General features: G+C 36.3%; 2 protein-coding genes across 4 annotated transcripts in view; one reads left to right on the top strand and one right to left on the bottom strand.

Moving 5' to 3' along the window:
* The first annotated feature begins 267 nt into the window (after positions 1-267).
* Positions 268-19,920, top strand: part of LOC121380389 (HORMA domain-containing protein 1-like) — a 265,685-nt gene continuing 246,032 nt past the window's right edge. For 2 of the 3 annotated variants that reach the window (XM_041509181.1, XM_041509180.1), the window contains exon 1: positions 270-409. The gene's annotated coding sequence lies outside the window, so the exon portion shown is untranslated. Of the gene's footprint in view, positions 410-19,920 lie in introns of all 3 variants that reach the window. The other variant, XM_041509182.1, reaches the window with a different exon arrangement.
* Positions 6,709-7,440, bottom strand: LOC121381517. Its single transcript, XM_041510843.1, has one exon. It carries the CDS (start codon positions 7,438-7,440, stop codon positions 6,709-6,711), a length of 732 nt encoding a protein of 243 aa, XP_041366777.1.

Below are 19,920 nucleotides of genomic sequence, written 5' to 3'. Positions count from 1 at the left end.
TGCGTGATGATATAATAGTTAGTAGTGGTATTGGGTAGGTATTGGGTAGTATTGGGTAAGTATTCTGTATTGGGTAGTATTGGGTAAATCGTCGCACCCCGGAAAACCCGGTGTATGAATACCAAGCTTCATTACAGCTAAACCCATTTGCACTGTTAGTTAATAACCAATTGTCATTTTAAAAAGTAACTCCTTGGCTGTCACTAAGCTTTAGAATATGTTTTCTGTTCCAAATAATTAGCCTTCAAAGATGGATCTGTGCACAGCCAACGAGCGAACTCTTTCCGCGCCCGGGTACACAAGTGAGTTAACTGTACATATCGTCTGCAGCTTCAGCAGGATAACGATACCGAAGCGGAAAGTGGTTTTGTTAAAAATTGATTGCCAAGGATAATCTCACTTTCAAATAGTAAGAATTTTTTTATTTTTTTTAAATATCAAGTAGAATGATGTTAAAAGTTATGTATTGTATCCTATAGGTTTAATTGATCGCGAGTCAAATAAAATCAAACAGGGCTCGAAACTCGCCCAAAAATATGGTGGCCCCAAAAAATATCTGGGCCACTAAAATTTCATTTTCAGTGGCACAAACTTGCTTTAGGTAGCCCAAACACGAAATATTCATATTTCAGGTTTTAAGCGAAATATGTAAGTAAGTAAGCACGTGAAAGGTGCTTCTAGATAGCAAAGATACCAACATATCATACTGTCATACAATTTCGATCGACATATGTTTTCGATACTTTGTTTGTAACTGCATGTATCGCGAGATTATGCGAGATATTAGTCACTATCAGCCTGAACATAAACAACGAAGTGTCTTTTTCCTCACAATATTGAAAATGCTTCAAGTCAAGCTGCCAACTTTATATTTTAATTATAATACCATAAATAGTATGCATGTTATCAGTTTTTTGTAATGCAATATTTTGATACTAATGAAATGCCTCACATAGCGAAATCCAGTTATCACAAATCCCTGCAAAGTTATCGTCTGCAACACTGACATCTGACCTGCCAAAGTTAGACGATATATCGTCAACGTCCCCAACTGCGTTATGCTTCCAACTCCGTTAACTTTTTTTCTCGTGCACGGTTCGCGCAATCAACATCCGATTTGTTTTCATCAGCATGTTGTTCATTTCAGAGGTTTTTCTTCACAGTTCAGGAACATTTTCATTAACAATAAAGTTCAGAAAAGTAAGTATCTAAATACAAAACTTTACAAACCCCTAACACCATTAATTTTACTAAGTCGTTTTTGTTTATTCCTTAAAATTACCGATATCGGGTCCACATGACTCGTAGAAATCGACCTAAACTGGAGAAAGATGAATTAACATTCGGTGCATATCACATGATCTCACACGTGCCAGATCAACAAGGCCAAAGCATTAAAATTTTACGATTTTTAAGACCCCTGTTAGAATTTGTTTTTAATTATTATATTCGATCTGCAAAAGGTATGCTACATTTTTGTGTCTCTGTTGTAGTGAATAGTTTTTATAATCCATTCATAACAATTGTAAATAATTTTGAGTGTATAAATTGTGTTAATTAAGAATCAATTCGTTAATTTTTTTTTTTTTTTTAACTATTCACTGGTATAAAAGTAATGCCCATCAGTAATATGACATCAAGTGTTAGCGATGTGTGTTGATAAAATGCAGACCGGACCACAACGCTTGACAAATTGAATTTTTCCTTTTAAAAACATATTAAACTAAGTGTTCGACAACTGTGCATAGTTAAGACACATATTTTTGTTCATATAGTGGCATTAAAAATGGAAATGACGAATCGCACATGCGCGCTACGACACTTTTTGCAAACGCATTTGCCTGAATGCAGTTAGAAACGTCGCACTCTTTCCTGTTTACCGGAGGGTGTTTCACTTTTCTTTACTAGAATATATTTGCTTTACGTCCACATTGTTGATTTTTCACATTAATTGATTGCAATCTATTTTGTTTCACGTATTGTAGCTCAAAAATGTAGAATAGTATTTCCGTAAATATCTTATTCGTGTTTTTGTCGTTAGGTGAACGCAGTTTGGGACATCGATGGTACCACGTGATCATTACACTGAACAATAAAATTTATGGAAGGCTGGTTGGGTGACCTCTTATGTCATTCACAGCAACGTTCTTTTTGGTAATTTCTGGTGCATTTACATTTACTCTCGAGTGCCAAATAAACGTACACCTACGTTTATTAAATTTGTGAAAAAATTTTGATGTCTATGCTTATTCAGCACCCTACGTTTAATTACATCTAAAAAAAAATTAACCCCCTACACTAATTCGGCACCCAACGCTTATTACAATTCTTAATTTATTAAATGCTTACATATAGCCTCTATTAGGGGTACCGATTTTCCGCGATCACGGAAACGCGGACGGAATTGCAAATCTTAAATGGAATTTACAATTTTCCGAGTTGTCAAATAAAATGCCAACTTTTGTGGTCGGATAATACATTTATTTATTTATTAATATACATACATTGTTTTTCTGCTTAATTGATCATTTGAACCATTAAGGTACAACAAAGTATGTTACTCTACGACAAAATGTAAACACACGTTTCCGAACATTGTTGGCCGCCATTTTGTTTTTATCGCTCGGCTCGGTTCAGTTTTATTCGGTTGGGTAAATTCCTAGGATGCGTTCGATTGAGTGCTTGCCTGTAAATCGATGCAACATTTTATGCAAGCACTTTATATAAATTAATCAATTAAACTTCAACACTTCATCTTTTCACCAAACATTGAAGATGGGGGTACCGAATTCTTAAAGGTAAATATGACTTTTTGTTAAGCTATGTATACTAGAATAGATCAAGTACAGTTCCTTTAGGATAATGGGAAATGGCCCAAACTTTATCTACATTTATATATTTTTTTACATTACAAATTCCACTCAACCTTTTTATTTTCACTTGCAAATAGAGTTTATTAGAAAAATTAGGCAGAGTTACATCCCCTAACCGGTTCCAGTTCCGGTGTGTTTCGCTAACAGCTGGCATGGCCGATGACCACAGTTGTTTGTGAATCTTCAGCTGAGATTTATGCATGCCAGCCCCTGGCATCATAAGTGTCCCCACCTATGCTTTAAAAATAAAGAATGATACAGGTAAAAATTAAGTTGATGAAATTACGTTTTGTTATAATTGACCATGTGTTAAATATAGGAGATGAATCTAGCGAGCTGTCATCCACCCTGATTGTTTTGGTTTTCTTGCATGGAACTTTTGGATTTTTTTTCAAAGCTGCAATGTCGCCACACATTAATTATCATAATTTCATTTAAATGTACAAACACACTTACAGTTTTAATTAATTGTGTGTGACAGTGACACGGTTGTAAGAGTTAGATAATAGAAACATATGTTTATAGTGAACACATTTTTTCATACTATGGAATTTACTACAAGTTATTTATTTCTGAGCTGCTTGTTTTCTAAATTACATGTACACACAACAATAGTATATTTTTGTTATTTCCAAAACAATTATTTTTATTTTTATGTCAAACCAAATTGTTTTCATTACTAGTAAATTTTCACAGTTTAGCTAAATTTCCAGACCCTATGCTAATTCCGCACTCTACTCTTATTGGTTTTTAAAAAAAAAATCCACACCCTCTGCTAATTCCGCACCCTACTTTTTATTGATTTTAGAACATTTTCCAGACCCTATGCTTATTCAGCACTCGAGAGTACTACAAATAAAGGTGGTTTGGTGGAATTAGATTTTTTGAAAATATATAATTCTGTACCTCTGTCAGAGTACTTAAGGTTACAATCTGAATTTTGGTGTCGTTGATACATATAACAAGAGGATTAGACATAGCCTATGACGAAAACATAATGTAAATATGTTTTCATTGAACACTGTCTATTGGTCTGAAGATTATTCAATATTTTTTTACAAGTTACAAACATTTGATGATTTTATTTTCAAATGAAGAGTTTGATACATGTAAATTATTGCACAGAGTATAGACCCGTCACTGCCATTAACAAGGACAAAAATAGACAGCCAATGAAACTATCGAAAACATATGACGTTTGTGAAAATATAGCGGAAACACCTGTAAGACTTAGCAGCTAGTGTTTTTGGAGGAAAACTTGGCGTTCGTGGGAAATTATTACAGTTTTTTTATAATAAACTAATGTGACTTGAGAAAGGTAAAGTAGTATTGTATGTACGAAATATTGTTTTTATTATATTTTATTTTTTTGCTTATCGTATCGAAAACATATGATGCCAGGATAAATGATGTTAAAATGAAAAATTAAAAGAAAGCACTGTCTTGAGCAAATTATATACTTATTTTGTACATATTTTACAAAATGTCTGAACTTAATAATTTTTTCTTTACATCATCAACGCAAAATTGCATGGCGCAACTCATCTCCCAGGGATAGCTCACATATATAGTCGGGCTCGCAGATACCGCAGGCTCACAGTCTCCACAGGCTTAGCTATTTTTGGAATAAACATTTGGAGGCGCCATCTAGCGTTTATTGACATATGCAAATAGACAGAAGGAAGTATGTTTTTAACAAATGCGAACAAATCAGTGTGAAATATTCAGTTCTTTTGCAAGTTATAAAAACAAATATAAATCATGCACCATTTTTACAAACCTTGAAATATTTTTATTTTTTTTATTTCCTTCCAATTCACACTCCGACTTCCCACGTGTCCCAGGCCTGTCGTCTGCTATTTGGGCTTGTCACCTGACCAGCCGAAAAAATTTGTAATGACGTGTTACGGCTTGTATGGAGGCGCATAAAGGCCACATAATATTAACGTGAAACTGTAATGTCACACATTGTTGGTTGACTGAATCACGTAGAGAATGAACGAGATTGTCAAAATATTTGTCACTTTAAACATTTTTTTTTTTTTTAAATTATAAGCACAACTATAAATAATAAGGGGTACTGATAATAATATTTAAAAAAAAAAAAAAAAAAAAAAAAAAAAAAGTAAACAAAGCACTGAAAAGATGGTAATTGGAAAGAACACAAAAACTTACCCCTTCATCACCCCAGCCTGGACCATCCACCTCATTGAAAACAATTCAATTTCCCATGAGGAAAGTGAAGGATCTGATTTGGAGGAATCGAAATGCTGTGTAATTTGTAAAGTTTTCTCTTCTGGCACATAGAATGTGTAAATCTTGTGAGTGTCAAGTGGGTACAATGTGATAAAGGTGATCACTAGAAACGTTTTATATTCTCCAGTGATACCAAGGTTGTAAGGGCGGACAGCATGTTTCTGTGCCTTCATTGCATGCATAATATACTCAGCAAGTTTCTACAGTGTTACTGTTCTGTATATTGAAGTTTATGATTTGTACCAATTTAAAATATCTTGCATTCGAGGATTTGTTCAGATTATTTGTAACAAGAATGTTTAAGTTATTGGTTTTAGGTATCTTTAACCATGATAATAGGTTTAACCATGATAATAGGACGTTAAAAGGACAAATTCTGTGATATTCACACCAGGACTTGCTTTATGTTCACGCTCAATAATACAGTAACATTTATTAACATTTTGTCCATAACGGGCCTCCATACTAAACAATCACAACACCCGTGGTAACTGAGAGTTCCTTCCCATTGCGTATGTACGTCACCGCATCAAAACTGGTACATGTTTGTTACTGGAAATTAATGACTTGGGTGGGATTTTTTTGATTTCACTATATGCATGAAAACATAAATAATAAAACAGCAAAAAAAATCGTTAGATTAGACAAATGCTTTTATTCAGAATGCCATTTTCCGATAAGCCACGTGGTAATAGGGCGTGCTATGCTAATACAAAAAAATAATGTACAATCAACTGAGTTACATATCCTGGACCTTTTGAATTACGTCCTATTAACAGGAAATCACTACTGCGCATGTTCAATCCAACAACCGGATAAATTTAACGACATCACTGTTTACCTTGTTCAATACAAAGTAAAATAACAATAAAAATTGTGTAATTAGTTACCTTTGTTGTCAACGAATGTAAAATTCCAACCAGGAAGTGAATAGTTGTAATTTTTTTAACCCCATCGAAATCCGTCCCATGTGAACGTCACGAACACGGAAAGTATGGGAGACTACATCTGACATAAAACTGAGGTAACAACAAGTTGAACAACACAACTGATTGTCAACGAAGCCAATGTAAATGAATTATGAAAATATATACAAGTTTGTCAAGATTATAACAGATTTATTCTTCTTGTAATTGGCAGTGTGGGCAGAAAAACTTGGTGTGGCATCTCACAACTTTTTGAGGAACACAAAACTTCAGATGAACCCAGTGACTGCACTTATCACATTGAGCCCAGTTCACAAGCTGGACACATGACATATTCTTTAACTGGACTGGCTCAAACACTCCACAAACACAAAATTTTTCTGAATCAGCAATTTCAATGTCATCACTGCCATCACTGTCACATGTCATATCCATACTTGTTTCTTTACAAGAGGGAGGGTTTATCTTGCTGGTACTTGAAACTTCATCACATACATTTTCTACAGGTTCTGCTATCTTACTCACTTTGAAAGGTGGATTAAATCTTGGCAGCTTTTTCAGTTTGTTGAATACTGGACTTTTGCTAATAGCCTTCCCTCCTATTTTCATAGGTTCTTTAGTTGTCTTCTTCTGGGTTTTCTCTGTAGCCTTGTTCATCGGATCTTTTTTTTCAAAAAATGCTTCTGTGTTGCTACCTGAAGGCCTGTCTTGTGGATGGTGTCCTGTGAAGACCGACCACATGGAAAGTTGGCTGCTGTCAATAATGGGTATATTCCTGTCTTCTTGAAACTTGAAATTATGTTCTTTGATGAAAGAGCAGTAGGATACACCTTCCATACAAGTTCTCCCAGATTGTACTTTGTGATGGTCTGTATGGAATTTGTCCTCACGAAAGCAGCACATTCAGCATATAGGTGTCTTTTGAATGGCCCAAAACATCCAACATCCAATGGCTGTGTTACATGGCTGGTATGAGGTGGAAGAACAAATAAAACAATCTTGTGTTCCCTGGCCCACTCTATCATTCCAATGTTGATGTGGCTTGCATGCGCATCATAAAGTAGCAGTTTGTAATCAGCATCACTTCCCATACTATATTTCAGAAAATGGGTTTCCAAAAAGTCCTTAAACAGTTCGGTGTTAGACCACCCAGTTTCTGACATTCTGATCTCAGTTCCTGCCGTACATTTTTCGGATAATTCTGTTTGCTTTCTCTTACCCTTGAATATGATGAAAGGTGGCATGCATGTACCCACTGCATTCCCACAAGCAATTACAGTGATTGTGGAAGATCTGGATGACTTGATAGCAGCAGGCCTGCTACCCTTCAATGCAAGGACCGTGGCCAGGTTTATGTTCAGAGTTAATGCCGGTTTCATCGACATTATAGATGCAATGTGGTTTTTCATGAAAGTTGTATTTGTCCATGACTGTTTTCAGTTCTGAGAAATATGATTGTATAGCCTCAGGAGTAGCACACTTTGCTCGATACAGTTCCATACTTCTTAGTCTAATAAGTTTCAGTTCAGGCCATCTTTTAAAGAATCTGATCAGTCACCCCTCTGTGAGGTCCTTGTTGTGTGGTAAAATTCCTAAAAAGTGAGCATAATCTGTAGCTAACTTCACAACTTCCACTCTTGAATAACCATATCCTAATGTAGCCAAGTAGGAAATATGGCCAACTAATTTTTTTTCATCATTTTTTGTGAACATTGGTTGCCGACCAGCACCACTGTGTTCAGGATTTGACAGTTTCTCTTGCTTCCTGTCCTTTAGAGTTTGTTTTGTTATTTTAATTTTTTTTTGATGCTTTATAAACTGTCATATCACCTGTAACAGCTTTCCAGGCTGTCAGTAAATTGTCATGACTGTAGGAAACTGGTGTTCTTGAGTTAATAACGTTTATAGGTGGATGAAAAAAAAAAAAATCGACTAAAGTTTTGTTGCTCAATAAAAATTGTGGATCTGACTCAAACGGCCTTGCATACATTTTCCCCCTTTAACAATGTCAGTCACGTGACTTGCAACTAAATATAGACAAAACTTGTGCAGACGACATACGCTACTTATCTGTCAAATCTAGTCTCTTTATTTATAAAGGTTTTAATATGCTATAAACCATGGAACATTGGTCCTGTATGCAATAATTTAATTACCGCTACTGTACAATGCGGAGAAAAAACTTCTTACCTTTTTTTTCCTCATTTTCTATTTCGATCGTCCGATGCTTGTTTACTTGACACATACATAGTGACATCAAAGTTCGTGCTTGTTCAGTGTAAATAAAAAGAATGTGGAAGTGAAATGGGATGGAATTCGATGGGGGACGGAATTCGATAGTTTAGGATAATTGTTGTTCATGTGTTAACGAAGTGTTGTTCACATGTTCAGTGTTTACTATAAGTATTTGTAGGAAATAGAAAGAAAGAAATATTTTATTTAACGACGCACTGAACACATTTTATTTACGGTTATATGGCATCAGACATATGGTTAAGGACCACACAGATTTTGAGAGGAAACCCGCTGTCGCCACTTCATGGGCTTCTCTTTCTGATTAGCAGCAAGGGATCTTTTATTTGCGCTTCCCACAGGCAGGATAGCACAAACATGGCCTTTGTTGATCACTGGTCGGTGCAAGTGGTTTACACCTACCCATTGAGCCTTGCGGAGCACTCACTCAGGGTTTGGAGTCTGTATCTGGATTAAAAATCCCTTGCCTCGACTGGGATCCAAACCCAGTACCTACCAGCCTGTTGACCAATGGCCTAACCACGAGGCCACCGAGGCCGGTTTGTAGGAAATAGACAGAACTGAAAACAAATTGAAATTCCTTGGTATGCTTGCTTTTTTCCTTTGCTTCCACCTGGCAGATGACATCACGATCGTGATTTTACTCCAAAAATGGTAACAATTCATTTCATTATTCAATTCAATAGACACCAAATTAACTGGCCAAATTAAAAACCCAATTAAAATGAGATTAAAAAATAAAACCCCGAGAAATCGGAACACCACAAAGCAAATAACAAAAACTAAGACGGCATTCCGGAATGTTCAGATTTGATCGCGTTTTTGGCCGAGATGTTCCAAATGGTTACGAACTGGATCAGAATGACTACATTTAGTCTGCAACATCAATGTTTATAATAGAAATGAATGTTGGCAAATTACGGTAAGCCGATACGTTCAGTTCTGTGACCCACGAGGAAGATTTTAATGTGGAATAAATATATGTCATACAATTATTAATAGTAGCTAATATATTATAGAAAGAATATAGCCCGACTAACGCCATAACTGGGCTTTGGTCGTATTTTGCGACCTGACCACAAGCCGTTTCGAGCCCTGATCAAATATGTTTAGGCCCCTATTCTTAAAAAAAAAAAAGGTGGACGACAGCCACTTTTCACACCCTTGTTTTGGCTTCGTACACAATAAATACAGCATATGTTACCGCAATTTCACTTGAAATCCATATTTCGTAAAAACTAATTTTTAATCACAAGATTTTCTTCAATCACATTCAGGTGCATTAAAGTCTGAACCAAATTGTTAACAACTACGATAAATTACTCTCCAGACTGTCCAGACACAAGTTTTGAAAAAACCATTACAGTGACACAGATTCCACATACGAGACTGTAACAATGTCGCCAGTATCGACTTCGCCAAGATAGCATAGGGCAAAATACATGCAGTTTTCTGCCATCTGCCATTTTAAATTTTTTTTTATGGAATACTCTTCAAGAGGATTGAAAGCCTCCAAAGTATGTGACATAATTAATATAAAATCAATGATCTCTAATGGTATCTTTAAACAAACAAAAAATACTAATAAAAACATTAATATGACGTCATCACGTTTGCTTTTATATCATAACATGTTAAGACGTTGAACATTACATTAAATCATATCCTTTCACCCCTCTTGGAGATTATTCCATAAAAAGTCAAAATGGCAGCCGGCACAAAATTACATGCTTTTTGCCCTATGCGACCTCAGCGAAGTCGATATAGGTGACATGGTTATCATCTAGTATGTGGAATCTGTGTTATTGTAATGGGTTTTTTCTGTCTGGACAAAATGTGGGTAAAATCTAACGAAAAATAAAGATAGCTAGGAGAGCAATTTATTGTAATTGTTAACAATTTGGTTCGGACTTTAGTAATGTTAAAAAAAAAAAAACATTCAATAGCAATTTTGCATTGGAATTTTTCCAGCATTGTTAAAACGGAAATGTCATGTGGAAAAATATCCGCCTGGTCCCCTCCTCCTGTAACCTTAACCCTCACCCTAACTCTAACCCTAAACCTAACCCCTAACCCTAATCCAAACTAAAAATAATAAAGGGGGGAAACGGGCGGATGTTATACCCAATAATGGTGACATTGAAATTCGTAACCATGTATTAACATTTATTGACGGCTGTATTTCTAAACATAAAAGTTCTTGTTCCAGCTATCAGTCGGGCAGTAATTTAAATTATTTCTAAGTACTTTAACCATTTATTTTTATAATATACTTTATTCCTATAAATATAATACAAACTTCTCCGTCTGGCATGTACATTAATATTGTTATTATTATTAATTGTTGTTGTTATAGATGTTGTATGGTTTTTGTTTTGTTTTTTTATGTTTGCCGACACCAGCTTGTTTGGTATTTATGCAATGAATTGAATTGAATTCGTTATTGTAAGGAGATGCAAAGTGATGTCATTGGAATACTGATGTCATTCAAATTCAAAATTAGCTATATTATTACAATGCTTCGCCACATTAATTTAAAGGGTGTCACGGGGATCCTATAATACCCGTAACTGAATTAAACACGATTGTCCAAATATCTCTCCTAACTGTATATCTATTAGATCTCTCTGTAACAGGCAGTTATACCCGCTGGCTCGTCTAGGTATGATCAGAGATAAGATCTTATATAAAGTATATATTATTATAGCACGTTTAGTTCACTAGAAAACACAACAAAAACACAATACACTTTGGAATCTGTATTAACCTACGCTGACAAATGTACTGCCGCAGTAGTTAATTAACAACAACAAATAATAACAACCCAGAACTGATCACTTAATTAGTTAATCTCTAGGTGTCTAGTTTACACAATATGCTAATCACTTCACCGTGACACAACACCCACACGTGTGATAATTGAGAAACGCTTCCAGGAGAACTTAATTAATAAAGGAATTACAACTCTATTCCTAACTGGTTAATTTTTAATTAACCCTTACTACTCGTTCAGTAACGTGTGATAATTGAGAAACGCTGCCAGGGGAACTTAATAAATAAAGGAATTACAACTCTATTCCTAACTGGTTAATTTTTAATTAACCCTTACTACTCGTTCAATAACCTTGTAACACAGAATTAATACTGGTACCTATCACAATAAAGACAATAACCTACAGTTTACCTAGGTCCTCTAGGATGACTGATTAAGCTTTTTATATATATAGAACAGTGAGCCTACAGTATTACTGCGTCAGATGACCGGCAGCACCGTCTAAATAATATTGGTATAATACAGTATTAAAATATTTAAAGTCACATCAATCACATCAAGGTTATACACAGAGCAGAAAAATATATTTACCACGCCCGGACTGAACTTATATATTTCGTTCAGTGGACGACGTCCGTTTCCCCTGCAGCCTTCCTATGTTTCTCCCCAATATATCTAAACCCTAGCTATTTATTATAAAATCCCAGACTGGTCCGGAGACAGGACGCGGAACCAAATCTTATGATGTGAATTTCCACCACTCCCAGAGTCTATATATTTTCTTAGATGACCAGACATTCTGTCGCCAGTCCGCGAGCAATCCCCTGGTCATAAACAGCACTACCGGAGTTATTACGTAACTACTGGCCACATGGCCTCCGCACCTAGCTAAGTGCATATTGGGATGCACGGTCGCGCGAATGTATTACGTAACAAGGTGCCCACCTGGGCTAAGTGCATATTGGAACTGCACACGGCCCTGTAACATTTAATATCGCCACAGGCGAAAACAAAATTAAGGGCATGTTCCGTCACACTCCCCCACCTCAAAAAGGATATTTCCTCTACTCTAGGAATAGGAAAATATACGACATTAAAACAAAACGTGCGTTCACCGACGCATCCGGGCATTTATAACACATGTAATAAGGTGACTACCAGTAATCACACTGAGTCTCCGAGTCCCTGGTATACAAATAAAATAAAAACAAAACAGAAATCAAGAATGTCAACACATTATCATAACGTTCAACTTCGGGACAGGGCATCAGCGATTACATTGGATGTGCCCTTGATATGTTCAATGGTAATTGGAAATTCCTGCAGAAGAAGACTCCATCTCAAAACACTCTGGTTGGTGGCTTTCATTCTGTGAATGAAAGTAAGCGGATTATGATCAGTAAAGACCACCACTTGATGCAATGCCGACTTCACGTAGATCTGAAAATGCTTCAGAGCTTGTACCATGGCCAAAGCTTCCTTCTCTATAGTGGAATAGTTCACCTGGTGTTTGTCAAACTTTTTGGAGAAGAAACTTACAGGATGGTCCAGTCCATTTTCGTCTTCTTGGAACAGCACAGCTCCAGCTCCCACGTCACTGGCATCCACAGCTAGCTTGAACGGCATTCGGTAGTCTGGTTCTGCCATCACGGCAGACGAGTAGCGCATCTGCTTGAGACGGTTGAATGACTTCGCGCATTCATCTGACCACTGGAACTTCGTTTCCTTCTTTTCCTTCTTTTTCAGTGTCGCACGTTTTCCAGGTTTTCTCCGATAGGCATGCTGTCGAATCGGTGTAGCGTTGGGTTCCAAGCGCACATCCTGGCTTAAGGTATTGGTAACCATTGGAAGGTCCTGACAAATGGAAACATTGTCTTGTATCAGCGTAGTCAGCTTTTCTCGCTGGGAGTTCAAGTCTGCTAGAATCTGGCTGTTGGTTAATTTGATCTCTGCAGTCTTGACGTCATCACAGGAAATTGAGTGACTCAATTTGGACTGGTAACTCTGGAACTATCGGCAGTCTGTCAAAATAACCTTTTAGCAAATTGATATGACAATACCTACTTTTCCTAACCCTATCAGGAGTGTTTATCACATGCCCTGTCTCATTAACCCGTTTGCGCACAACATAGGGCCCGAAATACCTGTCCTGCAATGAACCCCGTTTAATGGGAAGGTACAGCAGCACCTTATCCCCTGGTTTAAATTCCCGACTCCTAGCCTTCCTATCAAACACTGATTTTATTTTGCTCTGAGCATGGCTCAGTTGCTTCCTAGCTAGTTCGGTCGCTGGCAACCTCCTAGCTCTAACTCTCTTATTCATTAATACTCCCTTGTCCTCAGTTAACAATGTAGTGCGAGCTGCCAACAAATTTGGATCATCAGCCCCCTGCTCTAGAATTAACTCTTGTTTATTACAAGGTAAAATTTGGATCATCAGCCCCCTGCTCTAGAATTAACTCTTGTCTATTACAAGGTAAATCCCCTCTATCAAACACAACTGGTTCAATTCCCTTCTGCGGGAGGTCAGCAGGTTCCACCACATTTAGTTCATCAGTTGATTTACTGATAACCTCATCCACTCCAATTTCATGGCTCACACACGTATCAGACAAATCACAAATATCCTCTGGGTCTCGTGTTACCCCAATGGCCATAGCCCTAGTCTTTACACACGCAGGATATCTAATCTCATCAACCTCACTCTCTTCTATTGGTAAAGGGCTGTCTTTATTTAACAATTGGTCACATTTCGGCTGACAACACTGACTAATCAAATCATTACCCAACAAAACTCCAATATTTTCAACAGGCAAGTCCTTTACAACACCCATAATGACTGGTCATGTCACAAACTTCGAACACAAGAAAACGTTATGTAACCGGACAACCATTTTTTCTCCAGTAACCGAGGTTAAAGCCAAACTACGTCCTGTATCTGAATTCTCAATACCAGCTAAACACTCTTGCGTTATCAGCGACTGACTACACCCAGTATCTCTATAGACTGATATTGCCTTAGGACTCAATTCTTGTTTCACATCACAAACCATACCAGTAGACACATACGGGTTTACTTTCTCTGCCATGGGACTAACCATTAACTCTCTCACTAACGGAGCTGACCTCACTAAACCGACCACTTGCGCATTATCACGTTTCCTTTTAAAACAGTCCCCGACAAGATGGTTATCCTTTTTACAGTAACTGCAATGTGGACGAAAGGTTCGTGCATTGGCTGATAATGCAGGCCTATCCTTACTTTGCCCACCAGGTGCATTCCTTGCCTGACTAGCTGACCAACTAGATGACTCTCCCCGATAGTTACTTTCCCGGGAAAACCCTGGCTGAAATTTCTTCTTATCACCCTGTTGTATAGAGCTACCCTGTACTGCCTGAGCTTTGTGTATTAACACGTAATCATCTGCCACTATGCCTGCCTCCTCTATCTTTTTGACATCACGATCCTCTAAGTGAATACGTAAGCTAACTGGTAATCCATTTTTAATGTCCTGTAAGATCAACAACTCCCGTAACTCGGTATATGACTCTACCTGATGAGAAACCACCCATTTATCAAACATCCCTGCCTTCTTAGCCACAAACTCACTATAAGACTGACCCTGCGTTTTTTTCAACTCGCTATACCGTAAACGATAATCCTCAGGTCGTAATTCATACGCCCTCAACATTGCCGCCTTAACTAGGTCGTACTGACTTGCTCGCTCATCACTCATTGAATTATAAGCTACACTAGCCTTCCCCTTAAACTTAGACACGGCTAACAATGTCCACTTAGACTGCGGCCAATTTAGCTGCTTAGCGGCCCGTTCAAAAAGTTGGAAGAACAAACTACCTCCTGGTCATCAAATACAGGCACTGATCTATAAGCCTCCGACATGTTAAACCCATTTCCGGCTTCTTGTCTAACTTCTTCAGTATTCAACTTTAATTTTGCTAACTGGAATTCTCTATCTCTATCTCTATCTTCTCTATCCCTCTCTTCTCTCTCTCTCTCTCTCTCTCTCTCTATCTTCTCTATCTCTATCTTCTTTCTCTCTATCCCTCTTCTCTTTCTCTCTCTCTCTATCCCTCTTGTCTTTCTCTATCTCTATATCTATCTTCTTTCTCTCTATCCCTCTCTTCTCTTTCTCTCTCTCTCTATCCCTTCTCTTTCTCTATCCCTCTCTTCTCTTTCTCTCTCTATCTCTCTATCTAATGCATGTTCTTCTTTTTCGTACTCGAGCTTTTTAAAAGCTAACTGTTGTTCCATACTCAAGTCACTTATCTCTATCTCTGGAACAATCTCACTTTCTTCCATAACAGGCATATCACCAAAAACCTCATGGATAATAATTGTCTTTATATCACCTAAGGTTTTAGCTGATGTTAAATCAATTTCCCGCTCACTTGCGATTTCAATTAACTCGGCCTTACGTGCTTGCTTAATCTCCACTACACTGAGCGTAGGCCTATCCAGCAAATTCTTATCCATGTTTAGATATGACGCACTTATTATTAATTAATTTTCTAGTGAACAACGTTGCTACTTCTAATAAATTTGTAAAAATAATTTATAAAGCCCCCATTTACAAACAATACTTTTTTAAATATGCATGTCCCGTTTCAGATCCTGGACGAGTGCCCCCAATTTTCACTCCCGTCACGGGGATCCTATAATACCCGTAACTGAATTAAACACGATTGTCCAAATATCTCTCCTAACTGTATATCTATTAGATCTCTCTGTAACAGGCAGTTATACCTGCTGGCTCGTCTAGGTATGATCAGAGATAAGATCTTATATAAAGTATATATTATTATAGCACGTTTAGTTCACTAGAAAACACAACAAAAACACAATACACTTTGGAATCTGTATTAACCTACGCTGACAAATGTACTGCCGCAGTAGTTAATTAACAACAACAAATAATAACAACCCAGAACTGATCACTTAATTAGTTAATCTCTAGGTGTCTAGTTTACACAATATGCTAATCACTGACCCTCTCAGATTTCAATGAAACTTAATACACTAGTAGGGGCCCAGGAAATAACCTTTAAACCAAAAATGTAGAAGACCCAATCAGTCGAGCGGGTTTTGAGATATAGATCACCAAAGTTTTACCTAATTCATCAAAAATGGGTCAAGTCACGTTATTAAAAAGGCGATACCAAGACTGTTTTTAAACAATTCAAAGTGGGTTACTCTTTTCAAATTCGTTACAGGTATCTCAAAGAACGATTTAATAATATATGGTGATCCTTTTATTTCTAAAAAATGCAATGAGATGTCAAATATGTTTTGGAAAGATACATTACTGAGTTACAGGCTATAGGGCGTAAGCGGTTTAGGCCGTAGGGTGAGATAGGTTTGTCCGGGGGACAGTCCCCCCTCCCTCCGGCCCGCTTCGCCCTTCCCCTGGTCTTGGCCACACTGAAGTTCCCAATAGGACAGATGTACCCCCCTCTGACTACTGTACAGACCAAGTACTAAATATAAGTTAAACCTATATACAACCTTTAATAAACTTTCTGTGGCGCGAACCCTACCTCCTGGTCAATATCCAACAGAGAATACGGGCTAATTTACTTTTTCTTAGTACCCTTTAACTCTTTAGAACACCCGTCTAAAATAACGTCGGAAATAATTTAATTATAGTTATAATATAAAAATTATTTTATACTTTTGAACTGACGTAACAAATTTAAATTAATTTAATTAAAATGTCCCTCTCCTTATTTAGAGTAAAGTCAAAATTGACCCTTTAACTCTGCCCCGGACTGGGCCACTGGCTTCCAGAGATCGAGCCCGGGGGGGACATGCTCGAAACCCTAGTGGTATGGGAGCATGAAAAAGTTTTAAACAACAATTGGGCAGACTCAACTTTATCAGCCCAGAACTGGCTGTAATGCAAACAGATCGGTGTATCTCGGTAATGGTGCAAACATATTACCCACCTGCATAGCATTTTGACAATGCATTATGGTATAAGAAATGGGTTCCCATAACTTGTTTTCATGGAACCTAAAAACAGCTTCCGATGGGTTCCCATGATCTCAGGGCATGGAACCCAAAAAGTGTTTCCCATGAAATTTGAAATCCTATGCCTTGTGAGTTGGATAACTACTGAACAAAAACATAAGCCACAATCTGTAGATGATATTTTATCAGTTAATATTTGGCATAATAGTGAAATAATTATAAATCATAAATCATTTTTATATAAACATTATGCCCAAAAAGGTATAATCTTCATAAACGATTTAGTAGATGATTATGGAGAATTTTTAAAGTATGAACAATTTGCAGAAAAATATCATGTTAATTCAAATTTCATTAGCCTATATGCTTCACTAAAAAATGCTGTGAAATCATTCATATCAACATTCAGTGATTTAAGGGACGATCGTTTCAAAAAAGTGAATAATCCAATTTTCCCTTTTAGGTTAAGACTTGTTTTGAAAAGTAAACAGGGATGTACGGACATGTATTACATACTCAACCATAAACGCATAATCCCAAAAGCGCAGATAAAATATAGAAATCAAAGATTTAATTTTGACTCGAGTAATTGGGAACAATACTTTGAAATACCTTTCCAAAGCATTAACGATAGAACTTTATTATGGTTTTAGTATCACATCCTACATAGGATTTTAGCAACAAACACTTTTCTATATATATGATTCATTATGTACATTCTAATATGTGTATATTCTGTAATAACTTTCCAGAAACTACATCTATTCTATAAATGCACTTTATGGAAAGCTGTAGAAGACTGGGTTTTGTCCAAAACAGGAATTGTTGTCCACTTTGATAAAAATATTGTTAAGTTTGGTATTATTAACAAAAAGAACGTTAATATAATTAACTGGCTAATTATTAACATTAAATATTATATATACTGTCAGGGTTTCTGCCAGAGGGTAAAACGGGTATGGTGCCATACCCAAATTTCTTTGCATATTTTATTATTTTAAGTTAACCTTTTGACAAAATTAATGACTCTTATCATTACTGTATAATTTTCTTATCCCTAACCCTAAACCTAACCCATTTTCTTTCTGGGGGAGGCCCCACATACCTCCTGTTGACTGTGGTTGCATTCAGTTCCATAGCGCCATAATCAAAATTTTATTTCTGGCAGAAACAATGACTGTACGAAAATGCAAGAAAAAACATTAACTATCATGTCCGTTCAAAACGTTTTGCAAAACAAATTTGAAATTGAGAAATATATTTATTTCAAAAACTGCAACTATGAAAACTTTAATAAAGAATGGGCACAATGGCTCAACCTTTTTTATATAGTGAAAGAAAGAAAGAAAAACCCATTACACATAGATAATGATCTACTCAAAGGAAAAACTTCTGGTGATAGCATGTTCATATAACATTCCAACACAGGCCTGACTGCTGTTCCTGTTCCTTCTTGTTCTTCTTGTTCTTCCTGTTTTCCTTCTTTTTCTTCTTCTTCTCTCGTTGTTACCCTTTTTTCTTTTTCTTTTTTTAAAGTCCTGGACCATAAGGCATGCATAAAAGGAAGTACTTGATTTGTACCTGCATATATCAGAATAGAATGTAATGTGAGTGCGTACGTGCGTACATGCGTGCGTGTATGCGTATGTATGTTTGTATATATGTATGTATATATATATGTAAGATAAATTGTAAGGCAGTGTATCTGGGCTCCCCAACCCTGGCACTGTCTAATGGTCTGAGGACAATAAAAAAAGACTGGAGACTTAAAAAAAAAAAAAAAAATTAGGGAGAGAAAGAAAACAAATTTAGGGAGAAAAAGAAAAAAAAAAGGTGATAACGTGGCTCCAGATTAAGCTAGAAGGAACATTCAACTATCATTTTAAAGCTTTGTAGGGCCATTCCGTGGTATTTGGTCCATGGGTGTGGAAATTTCAAAACGATCTGTTAAACTAAGTTTTTAGTATAGCTTAAAGATAACACACTTAAGCACATACAAATCTACTTTTATTGCCAATTTACATATGTTTTATGGGTTTTAATGACAGTTTTATTTGAAAAAATAATTTTTGTAAGCCAAGACGTGACATTTGTTTTTTGGTAATATATTTCATGACTGTTATGTCAAATTTAAAAATTAGGTATCAGGACATCATATCTAAAATATACTGCATATGAAAATACTACTTTGCCTTCTTTCATATCATAATTAGTATATTAAATTATTTTTCAAAATATGTAATGTGACGTCCTGGCTGATTTGACATATAAAAGTTAGTTTTATTTAAAAACTATTTTTCAGAAATATAAATCCTTTTTAATTTTCCTTCTTCTCAATGTTCCAAGTACCGTATATCTTCGCCTATAAGTCGAATTTTTTTCACCCAAAAATTATTTTATAACTTGGGGGGTCGACTTATAAGAGGGTAAAAAAATTTCACCAAAAAATATTACTGTTTTGGGGATTATTTTACAAGTTTTACTGTTGAAGTATGCCATGTATTTATACTCAAATATGTTAATTTGACACATTTATTTTTTATAACCTTTTTTTTTTGGCATTAGAACGGTTTTGGTTATGCGAAAAGGCGTACGATCTCACTCACATGCCAAGACAACAGTCCACTTAGTTAAATTAACAGTCATAACTAATAGTAAAAATGTAAACAATACTAACTACCTGTTGCCTGAGTTTATTTTGAAATCTGGTCACTGGCATTAATGGTTGTTCAAACAATGTTTTGGCGGTGATTAACTTCATGAATATTACTAAGCTTTCCCTTAAAATAGACTGATCTCTGCAGTTCACTTATCTAGAGCAATAGGGACACACGTCATTTGGTACAAAAA

The sequence above is a fragment of the Gigantopelta aegis genome, chromosome 9, assembly GCF_016097555.1.
Source record: "Gigantopelta aegis isolate Gae_Host chromosome 9, Gae_host_genome, whole genome shotgun sequence".
NCBI lineage: Eukaryota > Metazoa > Mollusca > Gastropoda > Neomphalida > Peltospiridae > Gigantopelta > Gigantopelta aegis.
Note: the sequence above shows the minus strand (reverse complement) of the source record. Positions and strands in the feature narration are given on the sequence as shown.